The following is a 26271-nucleotide window of genomic DNA, read 5'->3' on the forward strand; positions in this document are numbered from 1 at the left end:
AGTGCTATTTATGTTCTAAAATTGTTAGAATAACTAGTGTTTGTACATAATCAAATAAATCACACACACACACACATATATATATATATATATATATATATATATATATATATGTGTGTGATTTATTATTATATATAATACATACAAAATAAACAAAATTTCACGCGCTCACCTGTTGGCTCTCGAACGTCCACGCGCTGTCTGGTAATGACGCATCAAGCACGTTTAGCGTGTCTGTAAAGTTTGTGGTGCTGCTGGGCTTAACGAGGGTGAGATCACTGAATTCTGACATTGGAGAGAGATAGGAGCCAAAGGACTGACTCTGAGACATCATGTCTCCTCCCAGAACCTCCACATACTTAATGGGCCCGTCAGTGTTGAGCTGGATCTGTAGGTTTCTGTTGGGGTTCTTGTATCCAGAATCAGTTCGCCTGATACAGCAGCTTGGACTTCCGATGCTACTTCTAACGCACTTCACAATCAACGTGAACAATGTCAATACAGATAGAATTGACACGGTGCCTAAAGAGATGATCAAATATAAAGTTATTTTGCCGCTTTTCTTGTTGGGCTCGATAGTTTTCTCTCTATAGTCTGAAATGGGTTCATGAAACCCGTCCTCTATCAGTATATCCACTGTGATTGTGGTGGACTGGATCGGTTCTCCATTATCCTTTATCTCTATCATCAGTCTCTGAGAGGAGTCATCCTGCTCTGAAACAGCGCGTTTAGTCCTCACCTCTCCCGTGTGTAAATTCACACTGAACAGTGACGCGTCCGTCGCCTCCGCGAGCCTGTAGAAGAGCCAGGCGTTATGACCCGAGTCCGCGTCCACTGCTGTTACCTTAGTGACGAGATGTCCTGCTTTAGCAGAACGGGGCATCCTCTGATGCGGGACAGACCCCATGGATGTGGATGGGTAAATGACAGCAGGAGCGTTATCGTTTCGGTCCAGAATAAACACATGAACAGTGGCGTTACTGCTCAGAGATGGAGAGCCATGATCTTTGGCAAGCACGATCATATGAAAGACCTTAATTTTCTCATAGTCAAAAGAGTGCATGCTAAATATACTACCATTTTCTGAGTTTATGTATACATATGAAGAGACAGGTACGTCTCGAGCATTAGTGTCGAGAACTGAATAGACAATTTTGGCATTTTCTCCCGTATCCAGATCTGATGCTGTCACTGATGCTAAAATTGATCCCGGGGCACTGTTTTCTTTAATATAAACCGAGTACACGCGTTCAGAGAAAACAGGAGGATTATCATTGACATCTAATATATTTACTGTAATGAGTTTGCTAGATACCAGTGGAGGTGATCCAGAGTCTGACGCTTTAAGCTCAATATCATATCTAGGAAAATGTTCTCGATCTAACTGTGATTCTGTCACTAGTGCGTAATGGTTTAAAAATGTTGGCTTTAATTTAAAAGGGGTGCCTGGTGACATGCTAAGTGTTACGTTTCCGTTTACGCCTGAATCTAAATCTTTAACATTTATTAATGCTACCATAGTCCCAGCGGGCGCATCTTCTCGCACAGGTTTGGGTGAGGAGGTGATGGTGATCTCAGGTGCATTATCATTCACATCTAAAACATTCACCTGGACTGAACAATGTTCCTCCATTGCAAGTGACCCTTTGTCTCTTGCGCGTATGTCAATTTTATATGAGGTGCTGATTTCATAATCAAGATTCTTAGAAACGACTAATTCGCCTGTCACAGGATTAATAGCAAACACATTTTGAATTATTTCAGGTGTATGTGCCGCAAAGGAATACTCAACCTCGCCGTTTATACCATCATCCAAGTCAATAGCTTTTACTGTAAGTATCATTGTTCCCGGGACTGTGCTCTCCATTACTTTAACCTCATATAAGTCGTGTTCAAATATTGGGGCATTATCATTTGCGTCAAGAATTTTTACAGTAATCTGGGTGGTCCCTGACCTCACTGGATCACCTCCATCAATACCTGTCAAAATGAGATGGTGCACAGCATTTTTTTCTCTATCTACAAATTTCTCTAAAACTATTTCTGGGACTTTTGTTCCGTCTTTTTCGTTTTTTATGTGCATAACAAAATGTTCATTTTTATTAAGCGCGTATGTGCGCAAGGAGTTCGTTCCAACGTCAGGATCTTGAGCAGGTTCCAAACGAAACCTCGCTCCAGTTAACGTTGACTCTGGTACCTCAATTGTGTTTATTTCCGACAAGAATATTGGTGAGTTGTCGTTAATATCTTGAATGTCCACCTCGACTCGATAAAACTGGAGTGGATCCTCGATTATGACTTGTAATGGTAACACACAGCTCGCGCTTTGTCCGCACAGGGTTTCTCTGTCTATTACTTCATTAACCAGCAGCTCGCCATTCCGCAAATTCAGACTGAAATATTGCTTACCAGACTCAGATGCTATCCGTAATTTACGATTAGATATTTCAGATACATCCAAACCGAGATCTTTAGCTACATTTCCAACAATGGATCCCTCCTTCAGCTCCTCCGGTATTGTATAACGAAGCTGTGCGTCTGTCTCGCTCCACAAAACAGCGAAACACAACAGCCACAGCACCCGCCAGAACAAAATTCTCCTTTGTATTTGAGTCCTCATTTCCAAACACGATAAATGATCGTTGAAACCAGTATCCTGACATACATCTTACGCGTGTAAGCCGTCAAAAAAATAATGTGACATTTTAAAATGTATAGAACTCCAGGCTATATTCCGTTGTTAAATAAATTGCAGCGAGTGCAGTGCATTTTGTCTCAGGTCTGTGCGTAATGGTTTTCAGCATTATGTCAGAGGGAGGGAGTAGATCCCTTTGTGCAGTGCGGTCCAACTATTGGACGAGGGCTCACCAGTCACAACACGAATCAGTCTTAAAGAGGCAGAGCAAAGCCACGCGCAACACCCATACAGGCAGTATCCAGGTCTTGTTTAGCTCACTTTACATGGAAACGACGATCCCCCACCCCCATTACTCGCTTTTAAAAACATGATACATTTTGAAAGAAATACATCGCAAAATCAGTATTCTTCAGTATAGTACTCTTTAAGGAGACGCTGCAGAAAAGCATATGGACGCTCAAAATGAATAGGAAAATCGCTTAAAAATATCACTACAGCTTTCATAATCCAAAACAAACAAACAGATACATAAATAACATTGTTTTTGAATTAAAACTATTACTACAATAGTTTTGAGATACAATAGTTTTGATTAAGATGCAGTGCTATTTATGTTCTAAAATGGTTAGAATAACTAGTGTTTTTACATAATCAAATAAATCACATATATTATTACATATAATATGTATTATACATATACACGGTATATATATATATATATATATATATATATATATATATATATATATATATATATATACTGTATATATATATATATACTGTATATATATATATATATATATATATATATATATATATATATATATATATAATACATACAAAATAAACAAAATTTCACGCGCTCACCTGTTGGCTCTCGAACGTCCACGCGCTGTCTGGTAATGACGCATCAAGCACGTTTAGCGTGTCTGTAAAGTTTGTGGTGCTGCTGGGCTTAACGAGGGTGAGATCACTGAATTCTGACATTGGAGAGAGATAGGAGCCAAAGGACTGACTCTGAGACATCATGTCTCCTCCCAGAACCTCCACATACTTAATGGGCCCGTCAGTGTTGAGCTGGATCTGCAGGTTTCTGTTGGGGTTCTTGTATCCAGAATCAGTTCGCCTGATACAGCAGCTTGAGCCGCCTCTACTGCCTCGCGCACATTTCACCAGTAGGATGAAAAACGTCATCAGACACAACAAGGACACAGAAGCCAAAGAGATGATCAGGTATAAAGTAATTTTACCGCTTTTCTTGTTGGGCTCGATAGTTTTCTCTCTATAGTCTGAGATGGGTTCATGAAACCCGTCCTCTATCAGTATATCCACTGTTACTGTGGTGGACTGGATCGGTTCTCCATTATCCTTTATCTCTATCATCAGTCTCTGAGAGGAGTCATCCTGCTCTGAAACAGCGCGTTTAGTCCTCACCTCTCCCGTGTGTAAATTCACACTGAACAGTGACGCGTCCGTGGCCTCCGCGAGCCTGTAGAAGAGCCAGGCGTTATGACCCGAGTCCGCGTCCACTGCTGTTACCTTAGTGACGAGATGTCCTGCTTTAGCAGAACGGGGCATCCTCTGATGAGGGACAGACCCCATGGATGTGGACGGGTAAATGACAGCTGGTGTGTTATCGTTCCGGTCCGAAATAAACACATGAACAGTGGCGTTGCTGCTCAGAGATGGAGAGCCATGATCTTTAGCTTGAACGAGGATCTGAAACACTTTGATTTTCTCGTAGTCAAATGATTGCATGCTAAATATGCTGCCGTTTTCTGAGTTTATGTAAATATAAGAAGATGCAAGCACGTCTTGAATTTTAGAATCCAAAACAGAGTAGGAGATTTTTGCATTTTCGCCCAAGTCTGGGTCATGGGCGGAGACTGAGCACAATATTGAGTCACGAGCGCTGTTTTCTTTAGCGTAAACCGTATAAGACTTCTCAGAAAACATTGGAGGGTTGTCATTTACGTCTGAAATGCCGATTGTGACTGTTTTCCCACTAGATAGCGGTGGCGAACCTGCATCAACAGCGTTTAATTCAATGTTATATTCAGAGTAAGTTTCTCTATCTAGAGGACCGTTAGTAACTAGTGCGTAATGATTGGAAACGGTAGGGCTCAATCTAAACGGTGTCCCAGGAGCCAACGTAAGTTTTACTTTCCCGTTCTCTCCTAAATCTGCATCTTTTGTACTAATTAATGAAACGACTGTGCCATTTGAGGAATTCTCAGGAATTGGACTTGAGAGTGAAGTTATAATTATGTCAGGTGCGTTGTCATTTACGTCATTTACCTTTATCTTTACACTGCAGTGGCCCTCCATTTGAGGATTTCCTTTGTCCTTTGCAACTATATCAAATTTATGTAAGCTTGCTTTTTCATTGTCAAGTTGTCCTTTAACTGTGATGGCACCAGTTTGTTGGTTAATATTAAACAATGCTGTATCTGATGTTTGGTCTGAAAAAAAATATTCAATCTCTCCATTTAACCCTTCATCTAAATCTATAGCCTTGACTCTTAAAATTTCTTTATGGATTAATTCGTTTTCATCAACAGCAGTCTCATAGAAAGGCTTTTCAAATTCAGGAGCATTGTCATTATTATCCAAAACTACAACAGTGATCTCACATGTGCCCGTACGCACTGGATTGCCTCCGTCAGCTGCCGTTAATATTAGCTTATGAACAGCCTGTTTTTCTCGGTCAAGAGGTTGCTTGAGTACAAGTTCTGGAATTTTGACCGCATCCTGAGTTTTCACGTTTAAAACAAAATTATCATTAATGCTCAGACTGTATGATCTTAAAGAGTTTGACTGTACATCTGAGTCAATAGCGGTCTCTAAGAGGAATTTTGCTCCTGAATTAATAGATTCTGGAATGTTCAGTACACGCTCATTAGATTTAAAATTGGGCGTGTTGTCATTGATATCTTGTACTTCAATCTCAAGTCGATGCATCTGAAGAGGATTTTCTAAAACGGCTTGAAGAGGCAAAACACACGGGACATTGTATCCACATAAACCCTCTCTATCAATTCTCTCATTCACAATAAGATCACCCTTTTCCACATCCAAAGCGAAATATTGCTTACCAGTCTCAGAGGCAATTTGTAGTTTACGATCTATAATCTTAGAACCATCCAAACCTAGATCTTTAGCGATATTTCCGACCACAGATCCTTCTCTTAGCTCTTCTGGAATTGTGTATCGAATCTGCGCCTCTATTGTACTCCAAGGAAGAATAAAGACACAGCACCACCAAATTATCCTCAAAAAGAAAAGAGATTCCATCATCTCCGGCTCCAAGCTTTTTTACGATTTATCCAAGTTTTCTCAAGGTTTTAAAATATTTGCAACAGTTACATAATCCCAAACAATATATTGATGGCATATTCCTTTTTAGTGTAAGAGGTCCTTTTGATAAAAACGAGTAATTCATGCGTTCTCTCTGCTCAAGCTCAGAAAGATGCCACAGCCGTGGGAGGGAGTGGATCTCTTTGTCCAAGTCTGCACCTCATTGGTCGACTGTGCATTTATCTTGAACCAATCCAGTCATTTAAATATCTTAAAGGGGTAGTACGAGTGAGGCACAGGCAAAGTGAGTCAGAGGAGAGAAGCAAGAATCTAGAAGCAAGAAATTAAAGTATATTATGAAATAATAATTATAATACCATGAAATAATAATAATAATAATATGCCATCATAATAAACATTAATAACAATAATAATAACAATAATAATAATAATAATAATAATATGCTATTTTGATTATTAATTTTATTGTTATTTTTATGAGTATTATTATCCTCTATTATGTGTGTGTGTGTGTGTGTGTGTGTATCCGCTTTATTTAAATATAGCTTTAGTTATCTTAAACAGAAAGAATATGAACGTGTGCCGTCATGTGGCGACAGAGAGAAGCGCAGCCGTACATGTGTATCGTTTGAGCGGTGCGTGCATTGCAGTGTGTGTAGAAGTTATTGCTGGAGGCGCGTAAGAAAGTTACATTGTGACCAGATCAATTATTAGACGTATTTACATTTCAGTTAGAATTATTGCCTTTAAAAACAATTAAATTATGTATATATTCCAATATTAGTCAATAAAATGTCCTTTATTCGTAAAAGACTGCATGATCCTCTTGCAACAAAGGACTCAACCATTAGCAGGGGGAGACAGCAAGCAGCCAGAGTGAAGAGAGCGTTTCAGCACCACGCGGGTGGACAGCGCCACACAGGCGGCCTGTTCTAGCAGCTACACTCATGTGTTCAGAAGGAAGGAATGTATATTCCCATGCTTTCCATCTCGGTCAATCCAGACTGTTTGTCTTTTTATCTTCGCAAACATACTTACGCATGCCACAGCAGGAATAATTCTTAAAAGTATCTTTACGTCGTTCAGAAGCAGTAGAAAACATTGAGACTTATTTTCCCCAGATCAAATTCACAGAAACGTCTTGAGCAAGCCACTCACTTACCTGGATATCTGCATTTGAAAATCTTCTTTTCCTTTTTTCTACCTTGCGTAACAGCATCAATTAAGTTACAGAAACATTGATCATCTATTAATACCGTGTCTTGTGCACTGACAGTAGCGGAGGACACTGGACTTTGTACTATGAGAGTTGTTATTGTGTTTCTATGAGTGTGTGGAATCAAAATGCCTGACATCTGCCTAACCTATGGAGCAAATAGATTTGGGTACAATGGGGCTAAAAGCATCATTAAGGAATCTTTTTTTTTACCTTATAATTGTGTATGACAATCAAAATGTTGCTTTTTTTTTTTCAATGGAGCAATATAATTCAAAATACAGTAAATGTAATGGCAGCAAGAGGGGTATTTTACCTAACATTCTGGATAAAGGCCCCCATCCCAGTGCAGTCTAATGATATTGAGGCAATATGAAGCAAACATTGCCACTATATATATATATATATATATAATATGTGTGTGTGTATATGATATAACAATACAATATGTTATAATATTTAATAATATGCAAGGACTACGTATTTGAGTATAGATTAATAGAACAATTTCTTTTTCAATTTAATTAAATTGAGAGTTAAAAATCATAAATATTCGTATCATAATATAATCATAATATTTTGTCTCAAAACATTTAATAATTACTTCAAGGATTTTTATTAAGCTACATAAAGTTTTTAATATCATGTTAGATCCGATACCCTCAATTTCTTTTCATTTGCATATGATGACCTTATGCATCAGGACCCTTTCTCAGTGCATATAGTGACAAAGATGTTCTGGTTTAGAGCTTAGAGAGAGAGAGAGAGAAAAGTGCATTGAGCCCCACTGTACCCTACATCTGAAAAAAACATATTGTACTCCTCCAAATTCATCTTGAAAATATTTAGTTAGAAGAAATAGTTTGCTCTAGTAAATATAATAGACTAAATTTTAAAGGCAAGTGTCTTTTTGTTATTGTTAAACACATTTTTAATATACAGAAAAGGAAATTTGCTCTTACCTTTGTTGGTGAAAGCCAGGTAAAGAGGTGGAATGTGCCAGACAAAACGAGGAGAGAAAAAAGATAAAAATACGGTTAGAATTGTAATAATTTATTCATCTGTATTTGTATTCATCTGAAATTGACTAATGCAACTATTTATTATTTTATGATGCGGTGCAGTTTATGTATATAATTTACATAAATTGTGATACACAGCAATTAGTTTGTAGCTACCTCCAGTTTTATCATCTCTACTGCTAAAGGAGCAGATCATGAGCAGTATGCAATCAAAACAAATACCACACTCAATAATTTTACCAAAAGTTATTGTTCAGTACAAATTTAAGAAAAAATGTAAACTGACAATAACACTAATAGTGGTATACACTTCTATAAAGCACAAGAGGGAGCATGGGAGAGACCGAAAGGGGGTTGGACAAGACTAACTCTTTGGCTTAAAGTGTCCATAAAAACATCACCATCCCCCACAAACACATGGACAGGCTTTCACCCCTATAAGGAGGAAATGGAATGGTCTGACTCAGTCTGTTGTCATAGAAACGCATGTTGTCAAGGGAGTAGTATGTGTGTCAAAGGAGAAATACAGTGTATGGACATGCATATATGTAGGTGGAGTGGGTTGCGTTCAAGCTGTCCGAGCAAACAGAAGCAAGAAGATACAGGGTACAAAATAAGAGGGATTTGTTTAAATCCCAGCATATAAATATTTGTATTACACATGAAAAGACCTGAAAATATGTGCACACTAAATTCAGAAAATTTGTGCAAGGAAATTTGCTATATAATTTCAAGCTTTTTGACGGCATCAGTGTTTGCATCCAGCTCTGGTAGAGGTTTGAGCAGGACAAAGACTCTCACTGCAGAGAGAAAAGGCCCCTCCTTCCCCCTGGCTGAGAGTCAGCATTCTCACAAACACCACCACAGATCACATCTGCTGTCTGAGCTTTACTCACATTGATAAGGTTCTAATTTGGAGAACAATTCACTATAGTACATTTCCACTGATCACTGTATATGTAAATAAATGTTGGTATGTTAAGACACCACTTTAGTGTAAGGGAAAATTATTATGCTAGCTCACTCTTCTATGATATATTGCTTGTTATTCAGTCAATGATTAAATGTAAATTGTATATGTGTGTATATATATATATATATATATATATATATATATATATATATATATATATATATAACAAATATATATAATGTGTGTATTGACCAAATCAATGTTTTACAGTTTTCTGTAACTATAAACAAGGAATTAAACATTTTTGGCATACTGTAAACATCACAGAAAGTGTTTTTTTCTTTATGAATATAAACGTGATATTTATGAACACTGGGCAGTGGACCCAGTAATGCTTCAGCTGACACAGATTTGATCCTGAATGATGTTTCAGATATCTGGTTGTACTGGCACTGCGGAGAAGCCACTCCCAGCATCTATGAGAGTTTAATGCAGAACCCACACCTACCTTCAGCAGCTCTAATCCTAATAATGCAATAAAAATCATCCTATGGTGCATGTTCGTCATTCATTTGAATACGAAATCAAGAAGGGGGATTTAAAATCCGGATGTCTCAAATAAACAAAGGTATTGACGGCAAAGAAGAAAGCAGAAGAAAATAAACTATTCACTAATTTACTTCTCCATAGTAACTTGTTTGGGCATGTATGCGTCGAATGCATAGAAAGGGTTTTGTAATTCCTTATACACAGAGAATGTGTGGTGAGTGTGTCAATTTAATGCACAAAAGCTTACTGTGCAGGGTTTCTATTCAGCACTGGAGGAAAGAGAGACTCATTCAAGAGAGTGAAAGAAAATCAAAGCAGTAAAACTCTATTCTCTAAACACTGTATCACTGTCAAAGTACTTTGAGTATTTGTTGTCTGTATTTTAACACTTTATTCAACTTGGTGAGATTATGAAGCTAGCAAATACATTGACTGACCTAATTTACAATCTTCTCACAACAACGTTTGCATGAAAAGCCCATCAAAATGGATGTTCATGATGTATCAGGCTATCATAAATTTGAAATTTCAAGTTGATGACGGAAAAGCATGCCTGCATCTATAAACCGTTCAATGGACAAATGAGTACACGTTTTGATATTGTATTTCAGTTGATATAGCATATGGTAAAAAAATACACAGATTTTGCATTATGCGATACCTTCAAGAAAACATTTTAAATTATTTTAGCATTGCCACAATCCTAAACATAATAAGGCAGCAATAACAGAATAATATTTGCAGTATTATAAATCCCTGATATGAGCCATAAAGGAAGCTCTAAATGAGATCACTTGGACAGTGAAAAGTATAAAAAGAACCAAACGTTGAAGCAATATTTATGGCAAATCCACCATAAAGCCTACAAATGTACCATAGAATCGTCTGACAAAATCACACAGGAGTGTAACAATATACAAAGCAAAAAAGAAAAGAAACAACTGTGTATTACAATGAAATTGTACTCTATGTTTTGCTATAAATTCAAATATCATGATATGTATGACTTTAATAGAGATAGCAGAACTCTCGCTCTCTCTGTGTGTGGGTGGTACCGAGTTCACTGTGCACCAACATTGAGATGAACATTTGTGAGACTGAACAAGAAGTCCAATTTCTCAAAACGATATATACATATCAACATCTGCTAATATACAAGGTGGATAAAACAAACAAACATGCATAACTAGAAGGCGAGTAGTGCTTAAACTCCTGCAGCAATGAACGATTATGGGAGAGAGTCTCACCTCTAAAGTCAGGTCATCAACCTCCTGCTCCTTCTTTTCTCTCTGAACTGTCCCCAAACGACTCTGGCTCACCAGTGTGTTCTGACTGTAGGGCCTGACAAACTTCACGTCACTCATCCTTGAATCAGTGGTCCCGCACATTTCATAATTATACACATGCTGTAATGTGCCGTCTGCGTAGACTGGAGGATAATATGGAATTACAGGTAGATTTGCCCCTGATTTACAAAATAACTTATTCTGCCTCCATCTGTAGATTTTCACTGAGATGATTGAAATAATCGAGACTATGAAGAGCAGGGAGACCACAGCAAGAGCCAAGACTAAATAAAAAGTCAGGTCGTCGTTATATTGTTTTTCATGCGTAAAGTCTGTGAACTTTGACAGCACTTCAGGAAAACTGTCAGCCACAGCCACGTTAATGGAGACCACAGCTGAGCGAGAGGGCTGTCCGTTATCCTCCACAACAACAGTGAGTTTCTGTTTGACAGCATCTTTATCAGTCACTTGTCGCACAGTTCTTATTTCTCCATTCTGTAAACCCACTTCAAACAGCGCTCTGTCTGTAGCTTTCTGTAGTTTATAGGAGAGCCAGGCATTCTGTCCAGAGTCCACATCAACAGCCACCACTTTAGTGACGAGATATCCAACATCTGCAGCACGAGGCACAATCTCAGCCACCACTGAACCGCCAGTCTGTACTGGATACAGAACCTGAGGAGCGTTGTCATTCTGATCTTGGATGATGATGTTTAGAGTCACATTGTTTGATAAAGGGGGAGAGCCCCCGTCTTGAGCTTTGACTTGCATTTTGAATGATTTCAGCTGTTCATAATCAAAAGATTTTTCTGCATAGATTACTCCAGTTTCTGGATTTATAGAAATGTAAGATGCCAGAGGTGCTCCATTCAAATCTCCATCGATAAGAAAATATGAAACCTTCGCATTTGGCCCCCAGTCCATGTCTTCTGCTTTGACAGTCAGAATAGTTGTAGATGGCGGGTTATTTTCAGCTATAAAAGCATTATATGATTCCTGTTTAAACTGAGGCCCGTGATCATTTACATCAGATATCTTAAGGTTCAAAATCTCTTTGGTTGAAAGAGATGGGTTTCCCCCGTCTACAGCAGTTACAGTGATATTGTACTCTGCTGTCTGTTCCCTGTCTAGTTCTGAGTCTGTCACCAGATTGTAATAATTAGTTAATGAGGACATGATTTTAAAAGGAGAGTTCAGATCAATAGAACATGTAATCTTACTGTTGTCACCTGAATCCAGATCCTGTACATTTATCATTGCTATAACAGTTCCAGGTGCTGCGTCTTCAGATACTGCACTGGAAAAAGACATTATTGTAATTTTGGGCGTGTTATCGTTGATGTCAATGACGTCAATAATTATCTCACTCGAGTCAGTCAAACCTCCGTGATCTTTAGCTTTGACTTTGACTGTAAACTGCTTGTGTTTTTCATAATCTATATCACCTATGACTTTAACCTCACCAGAATCCGCATCAATGGAGAACAAAGCTTTTACCGCAGATGTCGCGTGCTCAAAATAGTACTGAATGCCGTGACTGGACTCGTCAGCGTCGGTCGCACTGACTTTAGTTACGATTGTGCTTTTAGGAGCATTTTCAACAACTGATGTTTTATAAGACGACTGGCTGAATACAGGCGCATTGTCATTTCCATCGAGAACAATAATATTAATCTGTACAGTTGCAGACCTTTGTGGTTTTCCACCATCAAAAGCCGTCAGAATTAAGCTATGCTGCTTTTTCTTTTCTCTATCTAGGGCAGAATGAAGAACCATCTCGACGTTTTTATTCCCACCAGCGCCATTCTGAACATTAAGCTTAAAATGATCGGTGGGCTGAAGTGTATATTTCTGTAGCGTGTTCACTCCCACGTCTGGATCTATTGCGCTCTCTAAAGGAAATCGCGCACCCAGTACCGCTAATTCGCTGATTTCTTGTTCAATTTTAGATTTCGGAAAGACAGGGCTGTTGTCATTGATGTCCTGTATGTCAACGGTCACTCGATAAAGCTCCATCGGATTATCAAAAATGACATCAAAACTGACACTACAGGCTGATATCTCTCCACATAGCTCTTCTCTGTCAATTTTATTCTTAACAACCAGATGCCCGTTCTCCTTGTCCAGTCCAATGTACTCACTGCTGTCCGCGGTGAAAACACGCGCTTTTCCTGAAATCAGTCTCTTCGGCTCAAGCCCAAGGTCCGAGGCAATATTTCCAACAAACGAGCCCACTGGCATTTCCTCAGGTATAGAATAACGAATCTGTCCGGTCACACAAGAGGAAAATAAAGCCAACGCACATACTGTATACAAGAATAGCGACCCATGTAACCAGCCTTTTCCTCCCGACTCCATTTTTGATCAACAAAGATCGAGCAGAAGCATCCAAATACAATATGATAGATTATATGTTTCCAACTATCCAGCTTTCTCTGGCTTGAAGAGTCTGGAGACAAAGCTGAAAACGGTTTTGCGGTCTTGTTTTGTAGCATTCACAGTTATATGTGGACGATGTTTAAATTATGCCTTTGCTTTGGGTTGATGGGAAGGATAAAAACACTAGCTTTATGGGTTGAACAGCGGCACTTAGAGTCCAAATACAGTACTACGGAATAGTCACTTTCTCGAAAAACCAACACCATCAATGACTGAAACTTGAAAAAGTGTTAAAAATATCCCATAAGGTTATGCACTGTGTAATGTTATACATACCACAAAAAAGAACATGCCTCTGTTAACCCTTTGATGCACAACATGGGTCTAAATAGACCCGACTGAGTTTTCATTTTCTATATCTTTGCAAGAAATTAATTTCATCATTCAGTATTCCATGTATTCCTCAATTAACTTGTTTTAGATCATTACAAATCCTTATTTAAATTTTTCCTTTCTTAATTTTCGAATAAAAATCGTTTTTGTTTCACTACCCTTCTAATGCGCAACATGGGTCTAAAAAGACCCGTATTCATGTTTCTTTGCTGAATATTTGAAAGAAATGTATTTTATCATTTATGAATCCAGGTATTCATTAAATATCTTGTTTTGGATTTCCACAAATCATTATTTTTATTTTTCCTTTCTAATAAACAAACACGGTTTTTGTATTTCTACATCAATTTTACACACATGGGTCAAAAATGACCCATATAGGAACCTTTGATATTTATAATATATTTACTGCAGAAAACTATTCACCTGCCACACATTTCACAATTCAACACGGGTGCTTTTGTATATTTCATGCATGTACGTTTTATTAATACATTTTTTTGTCACAGAAAATATTTGATATTTTGTGAAAGACATAGATATAGCCTAAAATTTGAACGTTTAGGCTAAGGTTACCTTGAACTTGAAATCCATTACTAGTGCAAAAGAGAAACATGTCCAATATTATTAGCTAGCTTGCGGTCGACATATTTTATTTTATCTAATGCTAGCTATAGGTCAACAAAATAAAAGTTGCAATAGAAAGTTATATATATAGCCTACAAGTATATATTGGAGCTGTTGCAGAAACCTTACCTGGGCAGTACCTCCATATTAATTTTTATTTGTGGTCATAAATCAATGCTATCGTTCACGTAAGCCGTCGTGTGGTGGCGTTGTGGTGCACTATGGCTGCTGTCGCATCATCCGGGTGGATGCTGCACATTGGTGGTGAGGAGATCCCCCACAGTTGCACTACACTACAGTTCAATTTCAGTGTTATCGGTTATATGTGTGTTATGCGTGACAAAGTGGCCAATAAACATATTTCAAGTGTTATAGTAAATGTGTTGATCTAAACAACTGTGACAATGGTTATTTTAACAAAAAGTTCTCTTTATTCTTTTGTTTTATCACGCTTGCATAGATGGGTCATTTTAGACCCATGTGTGTAAACTTGATGTATTTACACAAAACCTAGGAAATATCAAAATATGAATTTGTGATAATTGAAAACACGATATTTTGAATATTCATAAATCATGAAATTTATAGATCATGAAATATAAAATGCTCAAATAAAGTGATTTCAAAAGGTGAAACAAAAAAAAATGCCGAGCCATGCATGAAATAACATAGGAAATGAATACGGGTCTTTTTAGACCCATGTTGTGCATTAGAGGGGGTATCCATAGCTTGCGCATCAAAGGGTTAAAAGGGCAAAGAGTGAGAGGGCAGAGATGATTGTGACAAATCCTTCACAAATCTGAGAACCTCAATCTACAAGAGAGCATTGTATTACTGAGTTGTAACACGTTTAGTTTAACCTACTATTATAGGTAAATTCACTGAAAAATTAAATCTGTATAAAAAAAGTTTCTTTCATGGAACACAAAAGATATTCTGAAGAACATTGGGAGCCAAACAACATTGGAGCACATTGACTTCCATTGTATGGACATAAGAACACTAAGACATTTCTCAAAATATATTATTTTATGTTCCATAGAAGAAAGGGTGAGTATATGATGATATTTTTCATTTCTGAGTGGACTATCCTTTCAATTCATTCAGTGGTTAAATTGATGAGAAACATCATTCTCCTGAAGGGACAGCAGCTGTTGAAACACTGTAAAAAATATGAAAAACGTATTGTACTCCTACTACTATAATAATAACTTTGAGGTACAAAATCAACATTTCCCTTCTGGCTTATTATTTGGTTTGTGATCAAGTCAATGCATGGTAGATAAGAGAACATAGGCTACATCATCTAATTCAGCAGATTATCTTGTCTAATAAGAAATATAACATATCTTTCAAACATTTACCTAAAATATAAATTAATAAATAGAAATATGTTTATTTAATATCATGTAAACATACATATATTTCCTGTTGACTTACTGGACTAATAAAAACTCTACAAAGCGGCACAGTGTATAGACCGACATTGCACAATTGTGAAAGTGACTAACACGCACACACTGTCTGTTATTTATTATTATCATATTTATGCACTTGTTTCATATTGATTTTTTTTATTATTATTATTGCCAAAGATAAGTATAAGTCATGGATTTCAAAACAACTTTAAGCTGTAGTGGATAAATGTGCTGAAATTCTATCATAGTCTAAGTTACGGACATAAAAGCAAAAAGTATTACAACACTCCTGGGCTCTTGTTAATTTAATCTTAATGTTTTTTTTTTTAAAACATCAAACAAGGTCTCACCTCTAAAGTCAGATCGTCAACCTCCTGCTCCTTCTTTTCTCTCTGAACTGTCCCCAAACGACTCTGGCTCACCAGTGTGTTCTGACTGTAGGGCCTGACAAACTTCACGTCACTCATCCTTGAATCAGTGGTCCCGCACATTTCATAATTATACACATGCTGTAATGTGCCGTCTGCGTAGACTGGAGGATAATATGGAATTACAGGTAGATTTGCCCCTGATTTACAAAATAACTTATTCTGCCTCCATCTGTAGATTTTCACTGAGATGATTGAAATAATCGAGACTATGAAGAGCAGGGAGACCACAGCAAGAGCCAAGACTAAATAAAAAGTCAGGTTGTCGTTATATTGTTTTTCATGCGTAAAGTCTGTGAACTCTGACAGCACTTCAGGAAAACTGTCAGCCACAGCCACGTTAATGGAGACCACAGCTGAGCGAGAGGGCTGTCCGTTATCCTCCACAACAACAGTGAGTTTCTGTTTGACAGCATCTTTATCAGTCACTTGTCGCACAGTTCTTATTTCTCCATTCTGTAAACCCACTTCAAACAGCGCTCTGTCTGTAGCTTTCTGTAGTTTATAGGAGAGCCAGGCATTCTGTCCATAGTCCACATCAACAGCCACCACTTTAGTGACGAGATATCCAACATCTGCAGCACGAGGCACAATCTCAGCCACCACTGAACCGCCAGTCTGTACTGGATACAGAACCTGAGGAGCGTTGTCATTCTGATCTTGGATGATGATGTTTAGAGTCACATTGTTTGATAAAGGGGGAGAGCCCCCGTCTTGAGCTTTGACTTGCATTTTGAATGATTTCAGCTGTTCATAATCAAAAGACTTTTCTGCATAGATTACTCCAGTTTCTGGATTTATAGAAATGTAAGATGCCAGAGGTGCTCCATTCAAATCTCCATCGATAAGAAAATATGAAACCTTCGCATTTGGCCCCCAGTCCATGTCTTCTGCTTTGACAGTCAGAATAGTTGTAGATGGCGGGTTATTTTCAGCTATAAAGGCATTATATGATTCCTGTTTAAACTGAGGCCCGTGATCATTTACATCAGATATCTTAAGGTTCAAAATCTCTTTGGTTGAAAGAGGTGGGTTTCCCCCGTCTACAGCAGTTACAGTGATATTGTACTCTCCTGTCTGTTCCCTGTCTAGTTCTGAGTCTGTCACCAGATTGTAATAATTAGTTAATGAGGACATGATTTTAAAAGGAGAGTTCAGATCAATAGAACATGTAATCTTACTGTTGTCACCTGAATCCAGATCCTGTACATTTATCATTGCTATAACAGTTCCAGGTGCTGCGTCTTCAGATACTGCACTGGAAAAAGACATTATTGTAATTTTGGGCGTGTTATCGTTGATGTCAATGACGTCAATAATTATCTCACTCGAGTCAGTCAAACCTCCGTGATCTTTAGCTTTGACTTTGATTTTAAACTGCTTGTGTTTTTCATAATCTATATCACCTATGACTTTAACCTCACCAGAATCCGCATCAATGGAGAACAAAGCTTTTACCGCAGATGTCGCGTGCTCAAAATAGTACTGAATGCCGTGACTGGACTCGTCAGCGTCGGTCGCACTGACTTTAGTTACGATTGTGCTTTTAGGAGCATTTTCAACAACTGATGTTTTATAAGACGACTGGCTAAATACAGGCGCATTGTCATTGACATCGAGAACAATAATATTAATCTCTACAGTTGCAGACCTTTGTGGTTTTCCACCATCAAAAGCCGTCAGAATTAAGTTATGATGCTTTTTCTTTTCTCTATCTAGGGCAGAATGAAGAACCATCTCGACGTTTTTACTGCCATCCTCACTATTCTGAATGTGTAGCTTAAAATGATCGGTGGGCTGAAGTGTATATTTCTGTAGCGTGTTCACTCCCACGTCTGGATCTATTGCGCTCTCTAAAGGAAATCGCGCACCCAGTACCGCTAATTCGCTGATTTCTTGTTCAATTTTAGATTTCGGAAAGACAGGGCTGTTGTCATTGATGTCCTGTATGTCAACGGTCACTCGATAAAGCTCCATCGGATTATCAAAAATGACATCAAAACTGACACTACAGGCTGATATCTCTCCACATAGCTCTTCTCTGTCAATTTTATTCTTAACAACCAGATGCCCGTTCTCCTTGTCCAGTCCAATGTACTCACTGCTGTCCGCGGTGAAAACACGCGCTTTTCCTGAAATCAGTCTCTTCGGTTCAAGCCCAAGGTCCGAGGCAATATTTCCAACAAACGAGCCCACTGGCATTTCCTCAGGTATAGAATAACGAATCTGTCCGGTCACACAAGAGGAAAATGAAGCCAACGCGCATACTGTATAGAAGAATAGCGACCCATGTAACCAGCCTTTACCTCCCGACTCCATTTTTGATCAACAAAGATCGAGCAGAAGCATCCAAAAAAGCTAAATGTACGGTCAGTTATATGTTTACCGCAAATTCCGTCTTCGTTCGGGTTAAAGAATCCGGGGACCAATTTTAACTCGATTTGGTCTGCTGTGTAGCAACCAATGTTAGTTGTTGACGCTATCTGAATTATGCCTCTGCTTTGGGTTTTGTTAAACGGAGGGATACAAGCACACACCAAAAAGACTACAGAGGTTGAACAGCGTCACTTAGAGTCCTAAATGCAGCACTACAGAATTGTCACTTAATTAAAAATACAAATCAAGGACTTTAAAGAGTTAAAAAGCATAAAGTTATGCGCTCTGTTGTATAACACTGCTTAAAGTAAAAAAATAAATAAAAAAAATGAGTTCCTCTGTTAGGGGACAGAGGGGGTAAATGCTTCACAGGTCGGAGAACCTCAAAAATATCGGAGACTGGGAGAGAGATTAAGTTGAGTTTAACCAAAATGCGTATAATCTGATTCAGTATATTTTCCTCTTCCATTTATATAACATCTACTTAAAAAAAATCATCCATACATGTTAAAAAAAATGCTCAAGGAGACAGGAAGGGCTGTAACATGACTTTCTACATTTAATTCTACTGGGCTCACAAGGACTGCACAAAATGAGATGATGTACCAATACATATGAAATCTGCAAGCAAATGATAGTAGAGCTTTCCTCAGAACTAACTTTACTTTTCTAAGACACTTTTTAAAATCGTTTTGGCTCCACTTTATTTCGATATTCCACTTTAGACATTCTACTACCTATAAGTAACATTTCAACTACATGTCAACTAACTCTCATTAGAGTATTAGACTGTAGTAGACTGTTAGGTTATGGTTAGGTGTTAGGGTTCATGTTAGTAGAATAAGTTGACTTGTAGTTGCAAAGTTACTTATAGTCAGTAGAATATCTGTTGGGGGACCAACAAAATAAAGTGTTAACAGATATTAAGCAGACAGTCTACTACTCTAATGACAGTTAGTTGACATGTAGTTGCAAAGTAACTTATAGTTAGTAGAATGTCTAAAGTAGACTATCAAAATAAAGTGTTATCATTGTTTTTAACTGACTGGTCTTAAAGCCATTATTTATTGGTTCATATTTTTAAAACTAAGAAACTTTCACTTTATGAAATGTTTTCATTGAAAAGTGTGTGTGTGTGTGTGTGTGTGTGCTATATTTCTTTAAAGTAAACACCACTTGTTTTGATATTATGTTATATTATGCAAATACAGTACATTTAGAATTATGGCTTAAATGTCCAAATACATTTTGGGGCCACTGTATAAGTGATAGAATTGACACAACTGTGAGAGTGAATAGGACATGTAAACGTAATATCAATGTAATATATTTTTATATATTAAATTATTTTTACTCCAATTCCGAGTAATTAAATTAGGTATAAGTCAAGAAAAAAAAACGTTTAATTTGTAATACATTAACTTGGGGAACTTACTGACACAAAGCACAATAAAAATACTGTTTTATATAATTTTTTCCATTTGAATTCAGATGAGATGATTTTAAAAAATCAAACAAGGTCTCACCTCTAAAGTCAGGTCATCAACCTCCTGCTCCTTCTTTTCTCTCTGAACTGTCCCCAAACGACTCTGGCTCACCAGTGTGTTCTGACTGTAGGGCCTGACAAACTTCACGTCACTCATCCTTGAATCAGTGGTCCCGCACATTTCATAATTATACACATGCTGTAATGTGCCGTCTGCGTAGACTGGAGGATAATATGGAATTACAGGTAGATTTGCCCCTGATTTACAAAATAACTTATTCTGCCTCCATCTGTAGATTTTCACTGAGATGATTGAAATAATCGAGACTATGAAGAGCAGGGAGACCACAGCAAGAGCCAAGACTAAATAAAAAGTCAGGTTGTCGTTATATTGTTTTTCATGCGTAAAGTCTGTGAACTCTGACAGCACTTCAGGAAAACTGTCAGCCACAGCCACGTTAATGGAGACCACAGCTGAGCGAGAGGGCTGTCCGTTATCCTCCACAACAACAGTGAGTTTCTGTTTGACAGCATCTTTATCAGTCACTTGTCGCACAGTTCTTATTTCTCCATTCTGTAAACCCACTTCAAACAGCGCTCTGTCTGTAGCTTTCTGTAGTTTATAGGAGAGCCAGGCATTCTGTCCAGAGTCCACATCAACAGCCACCACTTTAGTGACGAGATATCCAACATCTGCAGCACGAGGCACAATCTCAGCCACCACTGAACCGCCAGTCTGTACTGGATACAGAACCTGAGGAGCGTTGTCATTCTGATCTTGGATTATAATGTCCAAAGTCACATTAGTACTGAGGGGTGGATAGCCTCCATCTTGTGCTTTCACACAGACACTAACACTTTTCATTTGCTCATAGTCAAACCCGCGCAGCGCGTGTACCACTCCACTGTCAGCATTTACTGATATAAAAGAGGAAACAGGGGATCCACCCACTGTAGTTTCATCTAGAAGATACGAAATACGAGCGTTCTGGTTCCAGTCATCATCTTGAGCACTCAGAGTAAATATGGACAAACCAGGTGAATTATTTTCAGTAACAAATGCAGTGTAAACAGTCTTATGAAACCTGGGCGGATTGTCATTAACATCTGATACTTTCAGATTTAAAGTTTTCTGACTGGAAAGCGCAGGAGACCCTGAATCTGTAGCTGTGATTGTGATGTTATATTCGACCACACGTTCACGATCTAAAGCAGCGTCAGTCACTAAAGTGTAATAATTCCGCAGTGAAGACTGAAGTTTGAATGGTGTGTTTCGATCAGTTGTACAGTCAACGTGTCCATTGTCTCCTGCATCTAGATCTTTGACACTGAAAATTGCGATAGTGGTTCCAACAGTTGCGTCTTCCGTAACTGGACTTGAAAATGACATAACACTGATAACTGGTGCATTATCATTAACATCAATTAAATCAACTATGACTTTAGCAGAGTCTCCTAAACCACCTTGGTCCTTTGCTTCGATATCAATTTCGTATTTTTTTGCTTTTTCGTAATCAAGCACTCCATTTAGAGTTATAACACCATTGGTTTCATTTAACTCAAATATCTCACCAATGACTTTTATATTTGTAAAACTGTAAAAAATTAATTTATTAGCACCGCTGTCAGCATCACTTGCATTAACTGTTGTTATGTAAGTTCCCTTTGGCAAATGTTCTGCTATTGTTGCTCTGTAAACTGTCTGGTTGAACACTGGCGCGTTGTCATTTACATCTAGTACATTCACCGCTATTTTCACGTTACCTGATCTTTGCGGATTTCCTCCATCAATTGCTGTAAGAGTGAGAGAAAGTAGTGGATGTTGTTCTCTATCTAACGGTTTCTGAAGCACCATTTCAGCATATTTGACACCGCCTTGTCGTGCGTGCTGTTTTAAAATAAAATTATCATTCGGTGATAAGACATAATTTTGGAGAGCATTCACGCCCACATCAGGATCATCTGCGCTTCCTAGTAAGAAACGAGCCCCAGGCGCGGCTGATTCACTTATTTCAAGGTGAATTTCATTTTTAGGAAATGTCGGTGAGTGATCGTTTACATCCAATATTTCAACCGTAACGTGATGTAGCTCCATTGGATTATCAAGTATTATTTCAAATGTGAAGCTGCACGGAGTGGTTTCAGCGCAAAGCTGCTCTCGGTCAATTCTCTCTTTCACAACCAAAATCCCTTTGTCTGTTTTCAGCTCTACGTATTCAGTGCTGTCGCCAGACACGATACGAGCCCGACCCGAGCGCAGTCTTTGAGCATCCAGACCAAGATCATGAGCTATATTCCCGATAAGAGATCCTTTCTTCATTTCCTCTGGAACTGAGTAACGAATCTGTGCGTTTGTGTTTGAGATCAAGCAAACGGCCATGATGAATAAAACCCTCCATAGGAAAACACCATCCAATGGCTGTCCTCGCGATTGAGAATAATGGATTCTGTTAGTATTTGCTGAAATCACAAACATTTTTCTAAATATTATTTTTTTTAGTTTGCAGGCTTTAGGTAGATTATGTTCAGCAATAGAAACATTCACGAATAATCCAGCTCGGTTGCTTTTAGTTAGTGACAGTGTCCCTTCCTCGACTCTCTTTAGTCTCCTCCACAATCTCCTAACCAGCATCAGCACAGCTCCTCCAATCACAGGAGATCACCTACATGCTTTTCTACAAATCAACAGCGGCCCTTAGAGTTGAGAACGAGAAATGACACCAATGAAAGCACTGAAATGTCTCAAAACTAGAATTGCATTCCGTCCTTTGATCTCAACAAAAATTGAACAGGATAATATATCCCAAAACAACTATATAATCAAACAACCTTTCAACTCTCATAATACATTTAATATTGTTTTACGTTTAGTAGTAAAAAGAGTAGTAACATGTGAGATAACCTCCTTTATGGATAGAACCTTATGAATGAGTTTTTCTTTTTTTTAAAGATAATGCTGTACAATCAGCTTCCGGTCGTTAACACTGGATAATGCACTATGAACTAACAATGAACAATATAACATTTGATAGGTCAGATTTGTTTAACAGATATATTATTGTTTATTGCAAATTAATTTTCGGTCAAAACACGTTAACAATCATTGATTCATACAACCTAAAATATGTTAAAATGTTATAAATGTATATACAAAATGTATAATTATCTATATAAATAAATATTGTAAAAATGCTTTTTATTTTTAGTTCATGGTTGCTAATGCATTAATTAATGTTAATGAACTGAACCTTATTGTAAAGTGTTACAGATAATGTAAAAGGTTTTTTTTAAATTACTATAGCCACCCCAACTTAATAATAATTCATTACATGTATATAGCACTTTACACAGAATGGGAAAATCTCACCAACCACCACCAATTTACTGCATGTTGTTTCAACATTATTTCAGCCTTTTAAAGAACAGGCGATCTTACCATTTCTTGCAATTCTGGATCTTCTAAGAAGTTATTTTCTTTCATTGCGCGCTGCATCGTCTCAGTGAAACTCGGGTCCACCACTAACACACTCTGTCCACCGAGTGTAGAAAACTTACAGTCACTCTTCCTCGAGTCAGTCGTCATGCACACTTCATAATTATACCCGTGCGGCAGAGTTCCAGTGACTCCTGTGTCTGCGTAATGCGGTGGATAGTACGGAATAACAGGCAGATTGGACTGATAGACGAAGCGAGATTGTCTCCATCTGTAGATCTTTACTGATATTATCACAACCACACAAGTGATAAATAGGAAAGAAACAGCGGCCAGTGCGAGGACTAAATAAAAAGTCAGGTTGTCGTTATATTGTTTTTCATGCGTAAAATCTGTGAACTCTGACAGCACTTCAGGGAAACTATCAGCCACAGCCACGTTAATGGAGACCACAGCTGAGCGAGAGGGCTGTCCGTTATCCTCCACAACAACAGTGAGTTTCTGTTTGACAGCATCTTTATCAGTCACTTGTCGCACAGTTCTTATTTCTCCATTCTGTAAACCCACTTCAAACAGCGCTCTGTCTGTAGCTTTCTGTAGTTTATAGGAGAGCCAGGCATTCTGTCCAGAGTCCACATCAACAGCCACCACTTTAGTGACGAGATATCCAACATCTGCAGCACGAGGCACAATCTCAGCCACCACTGAACCGCCAGTCTGTACTGGATACAGAACCTGAGGAGCGTTGTCATTCTGATCTTGAATAGTAATTTTCACAGTCACGTTACTACTGAGTGGAGGAGAGCCTCCATCTTGCGCCTTTACCCGGAATTGGAAATGTTTCAGTGTCTCATAGTCAAAAGAGCGTATAGCTGTAACCAGTCCGCTGTCAGGTTGCACTGACACATATGATGAGACAGAGACTCCATTAACAGTGCTGTCTTCTAGAATATAATAAACACGAGCATTCTGATTCCAATCAGCATCACTGGCTTTAACTGAAAATATAGAGACACCAGGTGCGTTATTCTCCACCACACAGGCCTCATATATAGTTTTCTCAAAGACAGGAGCATTGTCATTCACATCTGATATCTGCACACGGAGAGAGACACTGCTGGAGAGCGCGGGAACTCCCTCATCAGTACATATTACACTGATATTGTATTCTGATTCTCTCTCTCTGTCCAGTTCCTGTTCCGTTTGCAAGCTGAAGAAACTGCTGGATGACGCAATAGCAAAAGGAATATTGTCATTTATGTGGCAATGAACCTGACCATTCAATCCGGAGTCAAGATCATTTACGTTTAACATTGCCACAACAATCCCAGGTCTAGACTCCTCTGATATTGAATTTGACATAGATACGATGCTTATCATTGGTTTGTTATCATTCATATCTGTGAGATCAATTATAACTTTACATGAATCAGACAATCCTCCTTGGTCGCGTGCTTGTATGTTTATTTGATAACGACTTGCTTTCTCAAAGTCAGCTGAGCCTTTTAAGGATATTTCCCCGCTTCGTGCGTCAACCATGAATAAATCATTTACATCTCCAGTGCCTGACATGTAGTACGTTATAATTGCATTCGAACCTTCATCTGCATCAGAAGCGCTGACGGACGTGATAACAGTGTCTTTAGGTGTATTTTCAGCAAAAGTGGCTTTGTACACCCTATGATTGAACACAGGGGGATTGTCGTTATTATCTAGCACTGTTACATGTATCCGCACAGTACTGGTCAACTGAGGCTCTCCTCCATCCATTGCTGTTAACAACAAAGATAACTGTTTTTTATTTTCACGGTCTAGAGTCTTTTGTAGCACCATCTCCATGTTTCTGTCGCCATCCGTTTGACTTTGCAAACTCAATACAAAATTATCTGTCGGTTGAAGTGAATAGCTTAGATGACAATTAGATCCAACATCCAGATCAATCGCGTTTTCCAACATGAATCTGGCTCCGGTTATGGCTGACTCGCTTATTTCAAATGTAATCTCACCTTTTGGAAAACTCGGAGCGTTATCATTTATGTCGGTAATTTCCACTGTGACATCGTACCATTCAAATGGATTTTCCAAAATCAGCTGAACATGTAAAGCGCAAGGAGTCGTTTTAGCACAAAGAGCCTCGCGGTCTATTTTCTCCTCGGTGAGAAGTATCCCCCTCTCATTATTCAATCCGACGAATTCGGTGTTGTCTCCAGCAAATATGCGCGCTTTCCCTGACTTCAGTCTTTTTAAATCCAAACCCAAACCTTGGGAAATATTTCCGACGATAGACCCTTTTGCCATTTCTTCTGGAATGGAGTAGCTGATCTGCCCTCTCACCAAGCATTGGAACATAATCATAAAACACGCCGCAGCCTGCCAGATTTCAGAGCTGGCCATTGTTTCCCTTTGTTCTGCAGATCCTGAAGATCGGTTAGTTTAAATAGAAAATAAAGACGTTATGTGAAATGAAGAACCAGCATACAATCTACTGTACGGTGAGGATATCTATTTACAGAACATCCGACAAAATAATTGTTTCGAGTCATCAGGCTTTCGTTCGCTGTTCTCTGACATTACTGAATTCTGAGGGTATGGTATGAGAAATATGGAGCGACTGCGCTGCGTTGATCAACAGCGGCCCTACGAGCCTTATCTTTGAATTGCATTCATTTGTTTCTGATAAATCACAGAAGAGCAGCTGGGAGTGATTTGTCAAAATAAAAAAAGTATTTAAATTATTATTATCATTATTATTAATAATAATAATGATAATGAATAATAATAATAATTTG

At 38.3% G+C, this 26271-nt stretch overlaps 4 protein-coding genes across 17 annotated transcripts in view; all 4 read right to left on the reverse strand.

The window, feature by feature from the left end:
* LOC130082924 (protocadherin gamma-C5-like) overlaps positions 1-26271 on the reverse strand; it is an 89293-nt gene that overhangs the window by 36108 nt on the left and 26914 nt on the right. The window contains exon 1 of one of the 14 annotated variants that reach the window (XM_056247859.1): positions 23486-26036. The exons of 8 other annotated variants lie outside the window; for them this stretch is intronic. In XM_056247859.1, the coding sequence (XP_056103834.1) occupies positions 23486-25876 (2391 nt within the window). In that variant the 5' untranslated portion in view covers positions 25877-26036. Of the gene's footprint in view, positions 1-10903; positions 13477-16109; positions 18577-23485; positions 26037-26271 lie in introns of those variants that run through there. 5 more of the 14 variants (XM_056247865.1, XM_056247857.1, XM_056247863.1 and 2 more) reach the window with 5 other exon arrangements.
* Positions 161-2881, reverse strand: LOC130082929 (protocadherin gamma-C5-like). The gene has a single exon (XM_056247869.1). The coding sequence runs from the start codon at positions 2618-2620 to the stop codon at positions 161-163; it is 2460 nt and encodes an 819-aa protein (XP_056103844.1). The 5' UTR covers positions 2621-2881.
* pcdh1g22 (protocadherin 1 gamma 22) lies at positions 3494-5933 on the reverse strand. The gene has a single exon (XM_056247872.1). The coding sequence runs from the start codon at positions 5930-5932 to the stop codon at positions 3494-3496; it is 2439 nt and encodes an 812-aa protein (XP_056103847.1). The 5' UTR covers position 5933.
* LOC130082930 (protocadherin gamma-A3-like) lies at positions 20050-22546 on the reverse strand. The gene has a single exon (XM_056247870.1). The coding sequence runs from the start codon at positions 22523-22525 to the stop codon at positions 20066-20068; it is 2460 nt and encodes an 819-aa protein (XP_056103845.1). The 5' UTR covers positions 22526-22546; the 3' UTR covers positions 20050-20065.

Source organism: Rhinichthys klamathensis, unplaced genomic scaffold (genome assembly GCF_029890125.1).
Source record: "Rhinichthys klamathensis goyatoka isolate OS25496 unplaced genomic scaffold, OSU_Roscu_1.1 h1tg000050l_1, whole genome shotgun sequence".
Classification (NCBI taxonomy): Eukaryota; Metazoa; Chordata; class Actinopteri; order Cypriniformes; family Leuciscidae; genus Rhinichthys; species Rhinichthys klamathensis.

Bases quoted from the DNA above. Each gene is read 5' to 3' on its own strand.
- LOC130082929 (XM_056247869.1), bottom strand. From the start codon at position 2,620: ATGAGGACTCAAATACAAAGGAGAATTTTGTTCTGGCGGGTGCTGTGG.
- LOC130082930 (XM_056247870.1), bottom strand. From the start codon at position 22,525: ATGTTTGTGATTTCAGCAAATACTAACAGAATCCATTATTCTCAATCG.
- pcdh1g22 (XM_056247872.1), bottom strand. From the start codon at position 5,932: ATGGAATCTCTTTTCTTTTTGAGGATAATTTGGTGGTGCTGTGTCTTT.